Source organism: Ascaphus truei, chromosome 4 (genome assembly GCF_040206685.1).
Source record: "Ascaphus truei isolate aAscTru1 chromosome 4, aAscTru1.hap1, whole genome shotgun sequence".
Lineage (NCBI taxonomy): Eukaryota > Metazoa > Chordata > Amphibia > Anura > Ascaphidae > Ascaphus > Ascaphus truei.
In genome coordinates this window covers 204,858,375-204,878,350 of record NC_134486.1, presented here as the reverse complement: position 1 = coordinate 204,878,350, position 19,976 = coordinate 204,858,375, and the positions used below count along the sequence as shown (strand labels likewise).

The following is a 19,976-nucleotide window of genomic DNA, read 5'->3' as shown; positions in this document are numbered from 1 at the left end:
CATATATACATACATATATATATATACACATATATATATACACATATATAAACACACATATATACACATATATAAACACACATATATACACACACACACACACACACACACACACACACACAGTGTGTGTGTATATGTGTGTGTGTGTTCATCCGCTCACAATCCCCTCCCGTCATCCTCCCTCCCTGCCATTCTCACCCCCAAAAGGACAGCCATAAACGACACACAGACACCAGGACAAAACAGAACAAATCCACAGAGGACACAGGGCACACAGCCTCACCTCTCTCTGCTACATGCTTTTTAGCGCGCTCTTTGGGCCCATCCCCAGGCTCCTGCTACCACCTCCTGATTGGCTGCATTACACAGCAGCAGCCAATCAGGATGGAGGAAGCTGCCCAGCCCCCTAGCAGCAGCAGGCCTGCTCCCTCCCTTCCTAGGATCGCAGAGGAGAGCGAAATGCTGTACAGAGAACTCGTGCCCCCCTTCTGCTGCCTCAGACTGCACATGCGCAGTATGCTACTTCTGTTTCATAGGAAGTCTCAACTCATTTTACCCTATGAGATTTTCCAATGAGCAACCACCAGCTAAGAAGTTTCACTTCAAAACATTTCGCAAAACACACAATTAACTTGTTGCCCTTGTGACATAAGCTAATCAGACCCTTACATTATTTGGCACATGGCAGCTTATAACAAGAACATGCTATAGAAAAAAAAAAAAAATTCCAGCATAGGTAATGTACTCGTTTAATACAACCAATTCATTAAAGTTAGTGTTATATACACTGGCGACACACTTTATTCGAGCTCGGCTAGTCCCACGAATTCGGGTATACCCGGGTGTATTGAGGTTTGTGACTGTTTTCTGCCCGAGTGCATTGAGGTATTTTCCAGGCAGGGATTGAAGCATTTTATTCCGCTGGCTGCAATACTGCACAGTATATATATATATACTGCATTACAATTCATGAATTTATGCCATCTGGTAGACACGCGAAGCATTGCATCCTATTAAATCCTAATCATTATCATTTAACAGATCAGCCGCCCGTCAGCCAGGCATGAACCCAGGCTGGGAAGACAAACGCAACGGGGCTTGTCAGAGGTGAGGAGCGGCGCATTCCAGGTATCTGCCAGGTACATACTGGGTATTTGCTCGAATAAAGTGTGTCGGTGCAGTACCACTGTAATGAAATAATTAGAAGTGTTGTATAATTATAGTATTATACTAGGAAAAACAGTAAGACGGCAACTCCCAATATCCCATAGAGCAAATTAGCAAAATCAGTTCAAAGATTATTTCAACGACCCTCATAAAACAGCACGGCATTCTAGTGGATCCCTGAAACCAAACCTAGTATCACTGTGGCAAGTTACCTGTAGATTATTGGATCACTGAGGTCAAGTGTTTCATTGGTGTAATCACGGAGTATGAATGGAAATATTGGATATTGCATGAGATCATTAAAAGAACGTCCAGCATGCTTGTTTAAATGAGTAAGGTATTCAAAGTTGGTTATCTGTCCAGTACACCACAGATGAGTCAGAGCTGTGATATTTCCATATTCCAAAAGATTGGGAAGATCATTTGTCAAGATATTGTGGTAAACATCATCGCGGACCTTGAAAATAATATCAATCGACATTGGTCAAAATATATTTTGGGCAAAGAATAAGTCAACAAGAGTAACATTTTTATAGCTTACATTTTATCTTGGGTACAGAAATTACAGTGCTAGTTACTTTTCTGTTAATATTTTTCTATAACAGAGAAATTGTTTTGTCAGCACATGCCATGGGAAGATGCTGCACTCCTGTGGGAGAAGAGCCAATCCAGGACAAGTGGAAAGGGTTGCCCAGACAATCTTTAACATCGAGCACTTCATAAGCTCTTCTGATATTGTCACAAAACTTTGGGATTTGTAAACGGATTAGTTTAGGAAAGGCATACAGTAGAGGCAACTCTTATTCTAACAAAAACCAGTGGCAATTCCCCAAAAGACCCAGGAAACACCCAGGTACATTCTGAATACATGCCTTAAACTTTCCTTAAACTAGCCCCAGCATTTCTGCATTGATTAATGGCCTGTCAGATTAACAGCGGGGGTCCCTGGCAGTCCCATTCAAACTGAATTGGACTGCCAGGGATCCCTGCTGTGTTAATCCTATGGGTCGTTAGTCAATGCAGAAATGCCTTAAACGTGCCTCAAACTAGCCCAGAACATACCCAGCACATACCCAGAATGTAACCCGGCTAGTTTACAGCAAATGTTAGAATAAACGTTGCCTCTACTGTATGTTAAAAATACTCAGTTTCTTGTTCTGCTGGAGAATATGATCAAGTTAAGAGAAATGACCATGGTAATACACAACTGTAAGGGCTACGCTATTGGAGTCAATAATATTCCTCCAAATACCTGTTCTATTCTGGTTGTTACAGCTCGTTTTACATATGATTATACAGTATGTTTGTTTAAATAAATGCTTATACGCTTCTTGTCAGTGCCTTTGTAAAATTTACTTTAAAATAGCAGCTGTGCCAATTGATAGTTTTCCTATCTTTGGTCACCTAAACGACCTCTAAAGATCAGAAACGGATTGTTAGGCAGGCCTTTATCCTGAATAGCCTTTCAGTGCCCTTATCCCAGCCAACCTATATCACTTCACGTATATTGGATTGTTGAATATAAATAGGATACGATATACTGTAATTTATAGACATGTTTTTCTTTGTTTTATACTACTACAGTACACATACAAATGTAGCTATTTAATTTAATGTAAAATAATACACTTGAAACGGGACAGCCTTGTAAAAAGCTTGCCAAATGGAAAGTCTGACATGGCTCAAATTTGGCTGATCATTAAAGCTTTAGAATACTTTAAGTTCTTAACTCCCTGGCTACTACTGGTGTTCCTCCTAGGCTTCGTGACATTTATAGAAGGGAGATTATTCTTCAAGAACAAAATGTACCTTTCTGTTGTCAAAAGCCAGTAATAAGGTCCTTCCATTTGTTAAAAATATCTCTACAGCATTGTCTCGTAATTGCCACCAGCGCTTGTGGACTTCTTTGATTTCTTCATATGTCCAGGAAAAAGATGCTGGTTCTGTTTCTCCATGTAGAGACTACAAGATTACAAAATAAAAAAATAGTTAAACACGTTTTATGCACATAAACATATCAGTCAACAATTCTTATTTAGCTACATAACAAGACGTGTAAGGAATTTACAAAAAAACAAAATTCACATACAGTAAATAGCTTAATTTCCATCTTGCACCTTAAAGTGTCAATGTTAATAAATAAAACATTGCACCCAAAATGCATCAGCTTGCATTTTGGGATGTCAAAAAAAAAAAAAAAGGAGTTTACAGGACGCATTTGCAAGTCACTTTCTCCCCTTCAATCTGCATAAAAAAAATTTTTTTGCCAAATTAAATGTGGCATCGCTGTGGTTTTTAACAATCTGTAGCATATGTAAGAAATCTTGCTCCACACAATGGAACAATGCGCTAAAAAAAAATCCCCAACAGCCTTCCCTTGCTCAAAAATTGCCTTGATACAGTGTAAATACCCTACGTTTCCCAGCCAAAAAGAAAAATAACATTTGGATTTCGGAAGTAATAGCTTGAATTAGGAAAACAACAATATTTCTTCAAATAACGAGTTACTGTATACTTACAGTAGATTCTACTGCATCAGCAGCATTGTCTTCAACAAAATACATCCCCGATTTGCCTGAAGTGAAAAGAAAAATGATTAAATAGCATTTTAGGATATGGTCACATTTTAGTAGCTTTATTTTTTTAATTTAAGGCTATTTTTGCCTCTTTTTCCATGATTTGTCTCTGTTTGACTTCCCCTATCTCTCTTTTCCCATCTTCCTCCACCTCTCTCTTTTGCTAGATAAAGAACCATGGCCCAAACGTTGCTTATTTTTCAGTATTCAGAACATGCTATACTAATAAGGTGTTTACATAAGGGGTGAGTGCTGTCAATGTCATCAAACTCTAACTCTTTTTACTCCCTCCCACCACTTTGTGTTTCTCATCTCTCATTTTAATCTCGTCTCACTTCCTAATCTTTTCAACTCTTCTCTTTTTGCTCCACAGCTTTTACATCATCTTGCCTCTAAATAGGCCCTTCCAAAAGAAGTATTCATTCTGCAAAATCTGTTATTGTGCTTTCTGCAGACAGCTTTTCAGGCCATATATGTTCAAAATGTTAGAGGAAGTGTTAAAGCAGCAAAACATGTACCACTGCGCGTTTAAAAAAAATAAAATAAATTACTACAAGATTGAAGCAGGGGGTCTCTGGAGCTGAACCCCCTGCTTCCAGAAATACTTACGTCCGTGGGTGCTGCCAGTATCTCTGGGGAGATTAAATGTCCAGGTCACGTGGGCCAATAGGAAGCCATAAGGGATGACGTCATGGCTTCCTATTGGCCCGTGGGACATGTAATGCAGCCATTTCGGTACACAAGTTCCCTGGCTGCAGATACCAGCACCCCCTATGAAGGTAAGTATCTCTGAAAGCAGAGGGTCCCCGGAGCTGAAATTATTTAGGTTCAACCCCAGGAACACCCTGTTTCAATCCTGTAATTAAAAATAAATACACTTAACATACAATAATGACTGATGTTATGCAGCAAGATTAATTGAAAAGTTACTTGAAATGCTAGAACAAGTGCACATTAAATGAGAGATAAACCTTTACAAACAGGCCCTTAAGGACTATAAATATTACAGATTATTTTTGTACCAAAAATGGCAAAATAATCTACTAGAGCAACAGTACTCGCCTAATAACAGCTCTCCAAATGTTTCTCTGGAAGGTGCTACATTGATGCATCTTCGATTGACCCTTCAATAGATAAAATGAAGCAATGCGGCTGTTAAATTGTGGCAGAACACACACACACGTGCATGAGCAGACAGACAAGTACAGTATGCAGGCACTCTCAAAATATTAATCACACACACCTTGGATTGCAACTTTCAAAAATGGACAAGACTGTTTGCATAAACACGCAAACAACAAACACAACTACCAATAGCTACCGTATAAGTTCACTTGCGGCTTTGTCTTTCACGGTAGAAGAAAACGAGGAATGGGTTTTGTCTTCAAAAAGGAATGCGAGGGGTGGCTTAATCATTTCTGCTGATAAGAAAAATATATTATATTATTATGATGTGTTCATTTTCACTTTATGAGGGTTTCACAACATATTACTCTGCAAGCCCTTCCAGCAGCAAAATGAAAGGATGTAAGACATATTGATAGACAAATCAATTGCAGAATACTTTGTAGACTTGTTATACAAATAAACATAAAAAGAACCAAAACACCCCACCAAATTAACTCCTTTTGCTGGTAAAAAGACTGGTGTTACGGGATTGCGACCACGTGATTGCTTAGGCTAGCATTCAGATGGTAGCTGGCAGGCCTCCGGTGTCTTGAGTGCAAATGGAGCGCCCTCCACTTCTGCTCCGATTATATTCAACCCTCTGATGAAGCAGTGAATGCAATCTCCCCACATATCATGCAAAAAATCCCTGATCATAAGGGACCATGGAGGGCTTCCCTAGTGACTTTCAGGGACTGTCATAACAATGCCCTAAGGGATATTGAATAGGTTGCTTACCTTCTGTTTTTTGCCTGTCCCTGAGAATGTATTTGTTCGGAATAGTTAAATAGCACCTTTGTAAACGTCGTCGCTCTCTGTTTGGACCCTCTGTTGGGTCCAGTTGCCAAGATGTTGGGTAGGATTCTGGATCATACCAAACAGCCCTTTAAATTAATAATAATAATAATAAATTAATTAAATAAATTAATAAAAAATAATGCAAGTGTTTGTATTTACTGGCTTCTGTTCATCTTTTTAAACATTTGTAATCTGTATGGTTTTATTATCCAGTACATGATTTTAGGTACTACACGCCTCTTAAAAAAAAAAAAAAAACTGTGTTTTATCACACTTAAATGTAATTGCATCCTGAATAGTATACATTGTTTGTTAAACATTTCCATAACAAATTATACTAACACTACAGTACGTACTCGCTCGAGCCAGACAAAAGGAAATAAGTAGGTGCACAGGGTGTAAAAGTAAACACCCTATAGACAAGATGTTTGTACAACCCTGGGTAGCATACAGTCTGACCTGTAGAATCATAGTATAAAAATGTTGAGTGGAGAGCGAGAAGAATAAGTACTAGAATAGAGTGGTCAGTAGTAGATGAGACGGGTAAAGTAACCACTATATGCTGTATATTACAGAGTTCAATAGTGGATATGTTGTGTTTGGAGAGTATAGGTTCTACATGTCGAATAAATAGTACAGTATTTATCCAGTGTTGCTGAAGTATTAGAATCTTTGTTAAAAGGCAAATACTTTAGTGACAAATGTAAAAAAAATCATGAACTAAATTCAAAGTGCACATACCATATAAGGGGTGTTTTGACCTTCCGTGTGTTAGCTCTAGTATTAGATCGGACTACCATGGACTCATCTAACCCCTTTCACGGAGTCTACTAGGAATTCAGCTGATCCCTGGAGCACATATGTGACAATTGAATTAGGCACAACGTGACCAATTTCTTCTTGATACTAAACAGCTGTACCCTATAAGACTGATCCTATTAACTACACTGTAGCAGTATTCTATTTGCTAGCAGCCCTAGCCTTGGGGGCAGTAAGGACATTCACCAGTTTAATATTTTTTTGTTATACTGTATTATATGAGCACTTTCAATTTAGTTAAACTTTGTCTTTATTTTGGACACTAATAGGTCTATGATGATTTTTTAAATTTGCCAGTAAAGTATTTGCCTTTTAACACTGATTCTAGTACTGCATTAATGGATGAATACTATTTATTCTACACAGAACCTACAGTATACTCTCCAAATACAACATATCCACTATTTTATTCCGTAATGTGGGTGTGTATTTCTCTAAGGATGTCTGCATATCCCTCTGATAGGCCGAACAGCCTGTCACTCACCCAGAGACAGCCGATAATACTGTACATCTCTCCCCCTCGGGTTAGACTGAGCGGCCTCTCACTCAACCAGGAAACACAGGGGGAGGGGATTGTAATAGCAGTGGGGCGCAGAGGGAGAGTGACAGGTGTTAATGTCCTAATTAATGTAATCTATATTTCTCTAAGATGTAAGTGGGACTGATCTGTTTTTGATGCGCCGGCCACTTACATCTTAGAGAAATATAGATTACATTAATTAGGACATTAACACACATATATATATATATATATTAACGAAAAGAAGATAGCGCGGCTCCCATAGCATAATATTGTAATTTAATGGTTAAAATAAACATGGAAGTGAATCAAGGACACTTACAATGTGCACTAAAATAAAAGGCATTGAATAGAGTCTTGACAATCACCCGGTCGACCCTCCGTGAATCTCTGCTGTATAGGGAGTGCAACACTCTCCCCTCTCGTGGATGCCTGAAGGATGCGCGCGCACCCGTTCTCCTCCTGAATGGGAGTCCCGCGAGAGTATGTATCCTCCAACGTGACAGGGTATGGACACAGCGGTCAGATTCCCTTAATGCAGTCCAAAATAAATGAGACACAGATACGGCTCGGCAACAGGGCAGGACAAGACTCCTCACAATTGCACAACTGAAAGTAAATATAACGTAAAGGATAGTGCCAGCTATTTCCCTACGCGTTTCGTCGCATAGAGCAACTTCCTCAGGGGATAAAGCTATACTAACGATGATACCATGGGTATATATACCCACTAGATAACTGAGCACATTAAAAACACCTGGATCTAGATGATAATCATTAACTCTTAAAGGGCAAGTGAGGGAAGAGAGCGGGTGAAACAAGAGGACAACAAAAACATATACTGCATACAACATGGTAAATAAGCCATGGTGCTGACAAACATAATTACATACAGAGTATAATACAAGTTCATATAGGCGAAACTTGGGTATAATAAATATTACAATAACATTGTTAGGACCAGTATGTCAGGCCAGAATCTGCACTCATGTTAAGCTTCCATTTCGTCTGAGCATAACTAGTTAAGATTCTGTAGTCAGCCTTTTGCTGAAATATAATTCCTAAATGCACTCAGTTTCTGCTAAATTACATTTCTTTTCTTCCTGGTCAGGATATTACTACGATACTTTTGTGTTGTCAATTTCCTGATGTTTTAGTTAGAATATAATAGAATGGTTCTCTGCAAGAAGCAAAATAGTGTAATATAGTTACTAAAGATTCAAGGTCTATTTTGATAACAGACAATGAATAAGCTATGTATTCAGACAATTGCTTGTATTGGGAAAGACACGTCCCAAAAGTCACGCCACTAATATGTCATGCCCCTAGATCACGCCTCTAATCAAAGCTACGCCCAAGACACGCCTATGTTACGCCTCTAACCAATATCTTTTTTTTCTGTATAAAAGTCATTACCCTAGGAGTAATAAATGGAGACAAAGAATTTGAAACCTGGCTTGCGTTACGTTTCATTTCGTTCGTCTACCAGGCCTTAAAAGTTCATCAAAAATCGGAGATAATAGTGGCAGGGCGTGAAAACTTCTCCGGGGAAGTCTGCTGCAAACGGTGCAGATTGTGTCCAGTCACAAGGCTTCAGTTTTCTTTGCAGAGAATAGGTTCCTTTTGGTTCTGAAGCCAGGGGAAGGAAATAACGGATTTCCTTCAGTTTTTGGCGTCTAGAAGTGGGAAGTTCACAGAGGTGATGAGTATATATGTAAATTTTTATATATGATGCTTCACCCCCTCTGGGAATTTAATAGACCTAAATTGTGACTGAAGAATTGGGATAGGCCCTTTTAAACAAAATTCAGTCCAGTAAATTTTGTGCACGACTGGACTGTTATCTCTGATCTAGCTCAACGACCATTGTATATTGTGTAAGTATAAATGTTGCAATTATTTGTCATAATTAAGCTGTTTTTCTATAAGCTACTAATGATTTATGCTGGTCTCAGAAATCAATCAGGAATAATAGCTCAGAATAATGGTGTCTGTTTTAATTGTGGTGGTTTTGGTCATTGGCAGAGAGTGTGCCACTATCAGTCAGAAGCAGGGAAGTGCTGCTTTGCCCATGGGGACTCAGAGTGAAAGTCTCTGTAAAAAAACAAAACAAAAAAAAAACACCGCTACCTTATGTAAAAGAGTTTGTTTGTAACCCTGATGAATTTTTTCCTGAATGATTTTCCTGAATGACTTTCCTGATTTTCCTGAATGATTTCTTGTGTGAAAGTCATGCTGATTATCATCTGTACAAAAAATATGAATATTAGTTGCTCATGATGAAATCTAAATTTTAAAAGGTTTTAAAAAGGTGTACACCGAATAAGAGAGAAATACCTCACAACAGAAGGGGAGTATATTCAGCTCTGTCCCTGGTTATAGTTTAAAAGGTTTATTCGTCCTGGCCAGGCGGATACTTTTTAAACCGGACACATTTCTTTTCGTTTGTGGTATTTCTATCTTAATAAAAGGAGGGTCACAGCCTCTCCCTTACAGTTTAAAGAATGCGAAGCATTCACATTAAAATTAACTAGCTCTGTGCTTAAGCAGTTTATTCATGAGAACAAGGTAATGTAGAACTGTCTTTTTTTTCCCGTAAAGCAGTAAGATAACACATTTCAATTTTATTTCTACAGGATTAAGATGTTTTTTTTGTTTAAAATGCTGGTAAGAGCTCACAAGCACTGTTTGAATTAATATATTGTATTATATATGTATATAACGCCATTAATGTGCATAGCGCTTCAAAAGGAGGGTGTCCGTGGTGTGAGCGGAGTGTGGTGATATCTGCCTTTAGCAGCATGGAGGTCAGTTATTTTAGCGAGAATTGTCTCAGTTAAATAAGCAGTGTAGAAGCCATACAAGACAGGTAGGGTCAAGCTTGCTGGTTTTTTAGTCATGGTATAACTGTTGCATGTTTGAAGATATTTTGTTTAGCTTAAGAGAGGGCATAGTTAAAACGGGATAGCATAAGATGTATTGATGGAAGTTTGCAGGAATATGAGATTTCTTTCAGAAGGCATTCAGAGGAATGAGTGGAAGGATGTTGCATGCTCTTATTGGCATAGATTTGGTGTTTATAAGTAATTTGAAATATTCCCGTTATTTAATTTTTGAAAGACCATACAAAATGCAGTTAATATGAATTAGACAGCGAAACCCGTTATCTGCTATTTGTAACTTTGAGGTTTCTGGCTGTTTTCCCAGAAAAAAAAAAAAAAGCACTTTGATTTTTTTTTTTTTTTTAAAGTCAGAGTGTCTTTTAAAGTTAATGCTGGCCATGTGCTCAGCACTTTGCAAAGAGTTCAAAATTATTTGTCTATTGTAAAAGGAAATCTTTTGTTCAGGATTTCACTTATATTTACAGGTTTTCTTTTGTAAATGCCACAGTTGTTAAAAGACCTACTGCAGGCTTTTTCTTCTTTTAACACAAGCAGTAAATATTTTTATAGTCACTATACATACAAATCTATTTACCAGTTTAATTTTGCTATATATCAAGCAACCTGTTTTCATAACTATTTTTGTATTTTTGTTCAGATATATATAGATAATATATGAACAAAAGAGGGGAGATACATACATAGGTTATTGAAGGTCTCTCTGAAATCCCTATAGAGGGATTTGATATGAACTTGATATGTTGTAAATGATATACAATGCACAGCAGGTTCAGAATTTATTATAGCAATGTTAACTCCAAGGGCTCTTGCAGTAATAAAAGGTTGCTGCCATACTAACAGGGCTGACAGGCCCCTGCTAAATAAAATAAAAAAGCTGTGTGTGCTGTGCACGCGCATAGTAAGTGAAACTTCTTTGACTTTTGTCACAGAAATTGTATTTGTGTTGGTGATGTTTTAATTAAAAATCAAAATACAATTTCATTGACAAAACGCAAATAAATTTGACTTAGAATGCGCGTGCTCTGCACACATCGCCTGTATTAGCTATTTGCACTGTGTGAATTCCTCGTGTGTGCGGGTGACTGAGTGTGCGGTTGACTGAGCGTGACTGCGACTGCGTGTGACTGCGACTGCGTGTGACTGCGACTACGTGTGTGGGTGACTGCATGTGCGGGTGAGTGTGCGGGTGAGTGTGCGGGTGACTCCGTGTGCGGGTGAGTGTGCGGGTGAGTGTGCGAGTGAGTGTGCGGGTGACTGAGTGTGCGGGTGAGTGTGCGGGTGACTGTGTGTGCAGGTGACTATGAGGGTGACTGTGAGTGTGCGGGTGACTGTGAGTGTGCGGGTGACTGTGAGTGTGCGGGTGACTGTGTGTGACTGAGTGTGCGTGTGCGGGTGACTGTGAGTGTGACTGTGAGTGTGACTGCGTGTGAGTGTGCGGGTGCGTGTGACTGTGTGTGTGTGTGACTGTGCGTGTGACTGTGTGTGCGTGTGACTGTGCGTGTGACTGAGATGTGTTTTACAAATAGTCTCACCCTTTATATTCTGCATGAATACACCATGTTGTAAAATTAGTACCATTATTATAGTGTCCTTTGCTCAAATAACTGTGCTCTCTCTTGCAGTCAAGCACAGCACCACTGAGGTTGTATTAGTACTGTGACCACTGCATTTTACAATCTGATATATTGCTGACTTTGTATAGATCAGATATTTCCAGTACACAGAAGAATGTTATATTTAATTTGGGTTGACAGTTGAGATTTGTCATACAGATACCTTGCTATTTCCTTATCCCTGAGTATTTACTAGCACTGAGATTTCCAGTGTTTAGTGTGTCTTGTTTTGACAGTCTTTAATTGTTCTGCTGAAGGCTCATGCCAGTCTGGATGGTTCCTTCAGTGCATACACTACCGACACGTTTAATTCGAGCACGGCTAGCACCGCAAGCCGGGGGATGCCCCGGCGTGCTAGCCGCACTCCCTCAGCGTGCCGCGCATCACCGATGCGCGGTCACGCGTCATCGGGTGCCTGCGCCCCCTGCACGCGCGTCCAGGGCTCCCCGAGGGAGCCCTGGTGTCCCGCGATGTGGGGGACGGCGGCAGGGGGTTCCGGGGGACCCGGCAGCGGGAGGGAGAGCGCCCCGATCGGAGGGCGCTCTTCCGCTGCTTCGGCGCGCGCCCGGCACCCTCCGGTGCGCGCCAGGTTACTGCTGCGGCCGAGAACGGGCAAATGCTCGAATAAACTCGGCCGCAGCAGTATTAGCAGAGAGCACAGAACACCAGGAGCTGCATGCAGCTATATCTCACCATCAGAAGCAGCATCGGCAGCATTTGACACTGACTGTACCATATTCATACACACACACAGGCACTGAACGGCTGGCTGCAAGGGCAGGGAATGCACATCCACTTCTGCCCTGTCTTGCTACTCACTGCACACACACAGAATCACTAGGACTGTGATGTTTTCAATGTGATGTCCCTCTCCCCAGCCTATTCTTCCTTTTGATATCCTTTAATGTGGACATCGTTGCCAGGTCTGATGTCCTCCCTCCTCCCTCCTCCCTTTCATCGGCAATTCAGCATGTCAGCGACACACTGCTCTGCTTCCTCTCGGTTACCCTCCATGATCCCTGGGCTCCTCTCCTCTGGCCCCGGCAGCGCTCAGTCAGCGGGACACAGGGAAGGAGAGGGAGGTGAGAGGCTGAGCAGCGGCTCACTGAGTCTAATTTAAAATCCCTGCGCTTGCTACACCTTTCACTCTAGCACCGGAAGCTCTGCGGCAGCCATCTTGCTATACCCATGGCAGCTGACGTGTGGGGGTAACGGCCGCCGCATGTCACAGCGGGTGTGTGTGGGGGGGAGCGGTGGCTGTTAGGAGCGGCGGCGATATGCGGGGGGAGGGGGGGGAGCCATGACGTCACTTCCGTTTCACATTTCCCCCCCAACTCTCCCGTTTTACTCCATCAGAATAGGTGCCACTAAAGAAGTTTCACTTCAATAATAATACCTTTGCAGATGTCACAGCAAAGCAGGTAGCAAGCCGTCCCTATGTTGAGGGATATATCATATTTGCCAAATTTATAATTTTGTAACCATTTATTTGTTTTTGGGTATATCCTGGAAATAGAGTTAAAGGACAGGGGATATATAATTGCATAAGTGAACAGGGTATATATATATATTATATACAAGGCATTTCACATTTTCAGCAGAATAGTTACAGTGGAGTGTTTAAGGTGAAAGCCAGGAGTGACTGTGGGTGTGGGACAATAGCCATGAGTGCAGGCTGTTGGGATGCTTGACTTGTGGGGCGAGTTTTAAGGTTAGTTAGTATTAAATGACTAAAAGGTTGACACCATTTGCATCAGAGAAAATGGCAGATGGCAGTTAGGTATGAATGAGAGTAAGTGTGTATTGGGAGAAGAGAGATTGATTTGTAGTTTGAGACAGTGTTTTTGTCCCCATTTTTGAAGATTGGGACAACTCTAGCAGTTTTCCAGGTCTTAGGGATATGGCCTGCAGACAGGATAGAGTTGATTATGGAAGCAATTGGTTTGGCAAAGGCTGAGGTACCAAGTTTTAGGAACTTGGATTGTAGCAAAGTCAAGTCCATATTGGTTGCTTAGTTTAAAATTTGAGGAGCGTTAATAGGGAATATCTCTGTTTAATATTGTGGATGCTGATAATAGTAGTAACCATATTAGTACAAGAATTTATTTCTAGGTATAAATTCTCTCCCTATGAGACACTTATGGGATGAGTTATGACCATCAGTAGTTCAAAGTAACGAATTAAGGACCATGTTATTGGTAATAAAACAATTAATAAGTATTGCATGCAACTAATATATATTTTTGAGTCTTTCTAGGCACAGGTTAAAGCTGAAAGTGCACCTACGCAAGACGGGTTAATGGTCAAGCATTTTCTACGCAAGCACGCTCTTCATCCCAGATGAAAAGGCCATTTAAATGCTACTCATCACCAGCATTGCAGTAAAACATTTTTTATCATCATGGATACACATCACGCACGTCAAAATAGTGCCAGCCTAGGCACAAACAGCTAATAAAGACAAAGACATAGCACCTGCAAATAAGTCTTTTGATGGACACAATACTCTCTGACCACTAATCATCAAGGGAGAAAGGTTATAGGCAAAAATGTCCAGGCCTCAACACACGAACTTTGAACTTTTTATTTTTACAGGTTTTTATTATTTTTCAGTTACAAATGTATGCTCTATTATGTTTGTGTAAGTGGCGTCCCATAAGGATGACAAAATAGTTTAAGGTATTATTTGTTTAACTTTGTTTATTTTGTTTGGATTTATAGGTTCATAGAATCTCCCTGAAGAATGATATCCCGGTGGGAGAATGCTTTATTAGTCAAACACACGGTTATGTTAATTGCTCACACGTAGAGTTAGAAACAAAAGAGAGACACCCAATACACAAGTGCTAAAAAGTAATCTATGGCAAGAATAAGTTTCAGGGAATTTATTCCCAAATGTAGGAGTTGGGTTACTGTATGACAGGTTTACAGGGATATCCTAAATCACACAACCACAGACATTTACTCACTTAACCAAGAATAGGTTTAGTTTCAATTAATGGCTCCGCAGAATAAAATAGGTCTAGACTATATTTTAGCCTCAAAAGGAGGGGCATGTATGCGCCCTAGTTAAAGCGCAATGTTGTGTATTTATCCAGGATTTAGGGACCACGGGGACTTGGTGGTTGGATTGATTTGCTTTGAGCGAAGCGAGCGAATGTTTTTGTATGTGTGCGTTTGTCCTACTCATTGCTCTCTATGTATAAAGTACAGAAAAACTCTGATCCAGAAGTGCGTTGCAACCCCCACCGACGCTATGCCTCTCTGCGGTGATGATGTCGCCAGTCCCCCAGAAGAAGAGACCGAAGAAGAAATCAACTGGGCTGATATAATGGCCGGAAAAGAAAGGAATGAAGTTATGCACAACTTGGACATCTTGGTCCATCAGGACTATGAAACGGTTAACTGTTCTGTTCTTTAAATAGACTGTCTCTTAAGGATATGGGGGGACTGAGAAGACTGGATATGAGGAAGGTGGGAGGTCACAAAGGGACGTGAGTCAACCACAAGGAAAGGATCACAAGTCAGCCATTTTGACCATAGCAGCCATCTTGGTCCGTTTTGCCATTCTGAGTAAATGCAGTATGAAAGATGTGTGCAAGAAGAATGTTTGTGCAGTTGCTATTAGCAGAAATTAGCCCCCACCAATTCTCACAAATAGCTGACCCTTAAATTATGTGACATATTGAGATGTAAGCCATTTTCTAATCTATAGAAATATTTAATGATATATATATATCTATTGGTTGTGTGGCATGTGGGCCACTAAGATTCACATGCGTTCATTGAACCCCTTGGGTGACAGAGTGTCAAGGGTATAGATCCAGAAGGTCTCCCGCAAACAAAGCCTCCTGAATCTATCACCCCTAAAGAAGGTACACTATATAGGTGGAGAGACAGTTAATGCTGCTTTTTATACTGTACTCTCCCCTATTAGAAAAGGAGCAGAAATTTTCACCAGTGGCAAGATGTTTGCATGTTAGACACCTAGTACGTCCACATGAAAAATTGCCAGAGAGACGATCTGAAGAAACAGAATCTCTATCCTTAATGGTTCTCAAACGACTAGGGGCCACCATATTTTTAATATTTTTAGCTTTTTTATAGGTAACCAGGATATATGCAGGTAGGGTGGGTCCCAAGACAGGATCATTCCTAAGAATCTCCCAATGATTGTTCAATATATGTTTAATTTTGTATGTGGACCTATTGAATTTGGTGATGAATCTAGGACAATTGTCATGACATGAATTAACCTTGGATTTAGTGGAAGCTTTTACTTTGGATTCCGCAAGAAGAACGTCCCTAAGCAGGATTAACTGTCTCTCCACCTATATAGTGTACCTTCTTTCATGTTCCTGCGGAATACAATACGTAGGGAGGCCCATTCGATCTATGAGTACCAGATTTCTAGAACACAGACGTAACATCATTAATGGCAATCTGGCTCATAGTCTTTCTAAGCACTTTTCCATCTGTCATGATAAGGATCCTGCTTCTCTAACCATTAGGGGTATTGAACACATACCGGTGTCCGTCATTGGGGGTGATAGATTAAGGAGGCTTTGTTTGCGGGAGACCTTCTGGATCTATACCCTTGACACTCTGTCACCCAAGGGGTTCAATGGACAGATAGATACTAGTACATTGGTATAATGTTCTAGGTGCCCTTGCTTCGATACATGACTACATTAATTTATATCAAGGTTCTATTTTTATCATGTTTTCATTTTTATTAACAGGTACAGTATTATGTACATCATACACCATATATTTCCATATACACATATATATATATTATATATTTTTATCATGTATATATATATATTTTCATATACATACATATATTTTTTATATGTATTTTTTTTTACATTTTTTATTTTCATATTTTTTCACATTTTACTTATATGGCATATAGTCTTCACTCATACACTACATAATAATTAATTTTCATATACAATTGCACGTATATTTTTATTCTTATTTATATGTATATTTACATTTTTATGTTTATTTTACATTTATATTTTTGCACCATACAATCTTAACATTAATATAGTTTGTATTGAGATCCATTATATATATTTTTACATGTAATCTTTGTGTTTAGCATTGAACTTCATATAATGTTATTGTAATATTTATTATACCCAAGTTTCGCCTATATGAACTTGTATTATACTCTGTATGTAATTATGTTTGTCAGCACCATGGCTTATTTACCACGTTGTATGCAGTATATGTTTTTGTTGTCCTCTTGTTTCACCCCCTCTCTTCCCTCACTTGTCCTTTAAGAGTTAATGATTATCATCTAGATCCAGGTGTTTTTAATGTGCTCAGTTATCTAGTGGGTATATATACCCATGGTATCATCGTTAGTATAGCTTTATCCCCTGAGGAAGTTGCTCTATGCGACGAAACGCGTAGGGAAATAGCTGGCACTGTCCTTTACGTTATATTTACTTTCAGTTGTGCAATTGTGAGGAGTCTTGTCCTGACCTGTTGCCGAGCCGTATCTGTGTCTCATTTATTTTGGACTGCATTAAGGCAATCTGACCGCTGTGTCCATACCCTGTCACGTTGGAGGATACATACTCTCGCGGGACTCCCATTCAGGGGGAGAATGGGTGCGCGCGCATCCTTCAGGCATCCACGAGAGGGGAGAGTGTTGGACTCCCTATACAGCAGAGATTCACAGAGGCTCGACCGGGTGATTGTCAAGACTCTATTCAATGCCTTTTATTTTAGTGCACATTGTAAGTATCCTTGATTCACTTGCATGTTTATTTTAACCATTAAATTACAATATTATGCTATGGGAGCCGCGCTGTCTTCTTTTCGTTAATACAGGTCAAGAGGAAGGTGTTTTTTTCCTGGAGACTGGCAGCGACACCCAGTAGCAGCTAAAGGACATTTTTAACTTCAATTTTTATTTACATTGACTCATTCACCGGACTCTTGGGGCTTTCTTTTCCCTGTTCTACCCCCCACCCTTTCCCTTCCTTCCCCTCCCCCTCCCCCTCATCCTGTCCCTCCAGTTGTGTTTTGCTGTATGTTTATATATGTCATGTTATGTATATATATATATATATATATATATATATACACATATACATATATATATATATACATATATATATATATAGACCATACGATACCGGTTGCAACACGACATCAAGGGACAGCACGCAGGTAAGTAAATCAAAAATGTTCTGTATTTGATAGAAGACACAAAAAACGACGTTTCGGTCCCCCAGTGGAAAAGGTCCACTTTGAGAAAGGTCCCACTGGGGGACCGAAACGTCGGTTTTTGTGTCTTCTATCAAATACAGAACATTTTTGATTTACTTACCTGCGTGCTGTCCCTTGATGTCGTGTTGCAACCGGTATCGTATGGTCTGTTATTGCTTTATGGGATAAGCACCAAAACTTATTTACTTGCATATGGTGTGCCGGCTGTGCATTGGATTCTATATATATATATATATATATATATATATATATATATATTTTATTTTTTTTCCAATATTTTTTAGCAGCTATTTATACCATTAGCTTTTAGTGTCGTTTGGAGGTATTTGTGTGGACGTTCACTGCTTTGTGCATTCACCCTCTTTGTAGTTATCATTCCGGCTAGCGCAGCAGTGTTTATCCCCCTTTTTTTCATATATATATATATATATATATATATACATATATATATATATATACACACACACACACACACACACACACACACACACACACACACACAGTGCCAGTGATTCTTTATCATTCATATATATATATATATATCCGCCTGGACCTCTGCACTGAGGTTAGTGATAAGTATATAATCCCTATTGGGGACAGGGACTAGTACCTAGTGTACACTGACACAATTAAATAGTACATAAATTGTCCCATAAACTTAATAAGTGATAGCATGAACCCACAAGGGTAACTCACTGTTCAGCTTCATCCTCCAGTGCGGTCCTATTGCGGTTCCTCCTTAAGCGGCGTGCAGATCCACCAGCAAGATAACAAAAAGCAGGGAAAGCAGAAAAAGGCAGCGCACTGCCAAAAAACGCAGGAGGAGGCTCACTTGTACAATAAAAGGTTTATTCCATAAAGGGATCACACATCACCCCTAGACAGCAACAAAAACCACCACACCACACTTTATCAAGGGCACACGGCCCGCAACGCGTTGTGTGTGGTGGTTTTTGTTGCTGTCTAGGGGTGATGTGTGATCCCCTTATGGAATAAACTTTTTATTGTATAAGTGAGCCGCCTCCTGCGTTTTTTGGCAGTGCGCTGCCTTTTTCTGCTTTCCCTGCTATATTTCTCTAAGGATGTCTGCACATCCCTCTGTGATAAGCTCCCAGCTGTCCTAGGTCCAGCATCGCTGCAGCACCCCACATAGCAGTGACCCGACGGCTCCTGAACTCAGCAGCAGCAGCTGCCCGGTCACTGCTATCCTTTCTCTCCATGATCCTGTCGGCACTGGAAGTCGCGTCAAATTCCGTTTGACAGGGGGAAGAGGAAGGATCAGGTAAGACCGCCAGTCAGCCCTTAAAAAGTGTGTTGGTGTGTGAGGGGGAGAGAATGTGTGTATAGAAGAGAGATGGGGAGAGAGTGTGTTTATGTGTAAGTGAGAAGGGGAGAGAGAGTGTGTGTGTATAGAAGAGAGAAGGGAAGAGGGTGCGGTGCATAAGGGAGAGTGTGTGGAGAAGAGGGAGCGTAAGGGGGAGAGTTTGAGGGGGGCGAGACATGAGAAACGGGGGCGAGAGATGGGGGGTGAGGGGGGCGACGTTTGGGCTTTCCCAGAATTTCACAATCTAATTCTGGGGTTCATCAACAAAAAAAATGGTTGAAAACCACTGTCCTACCGCACAATCACCTTTCAACCGTACAATGATAAGTATTGTCTGTGACCTTCAAATATTTGACCTTCCCACCTTGCTTAACAGATGGTTTGTGCTGTGACTTTAAAAACATGATTTTCAAGATAAAAAAAAAAAAAGAATTTCTAATTAAAATAATAAATACATAGAAAAATAACCCACAGTACTAACCGGTCATGTGTCAGTTGCTGAACAAGCTCCTGCCAGTGCCTGCTGGCGCTTAAATCTACTTTGTACATGCTTCTAATGTGCTGAATAACCCGCTTTCTCTCCATTCCTTGAGATAATGACACACTTTGAGTTATATCCCCAGCAATTTTTGAAATGTCCTTTGACTTTGATTCCAGGCGCTGAAACAAACTTACCAAAACAGAACAAGACAGATAAATATAAATGAAATACTGGCAACAGTCTACAATAAAAACTGATTATCTCAATGGAACTTGCCTGATTTGAGTTAAACACAAGATGATTTCAATTTTATAGTTTATAGTTTCTTGAACGTACAGTACTACAATAGTAAGTTT

The 19,976-nt window shown here is 40.1% G+C and overlaps 1 protein-coding gene across 1 annotated transcript in view; it reads right to left on the bottom strand.

The window, feature by feature from the left end:
• LYST (lysosomal trafficking regulator) overlaps positions 1-19,976 on the bottom strand; it is a 377,263-nt gene that overhangs the window by 66,881 nt on the left and 290,406 nt on the right. The window contains 7 exon segments of the mRNA XM_075594997.1: positions 1,380-1,624; positions 2,977-3,129; positions 3,687-3,742; positions 4,806-4,867; positions 5,065-5,161; positions 5,649-5,794; positions 19,621-19,809. Of these exon segments, the coding sequence (XP_075451112.1) occupies positions 1,380-1,624; positions 2,977-3,129; positions 3,687-3,742; positions 4,806-4,867; positions 5,065-5,161; positions 5,649-5,794; positions 19,621-19,809 (948 nt within the window).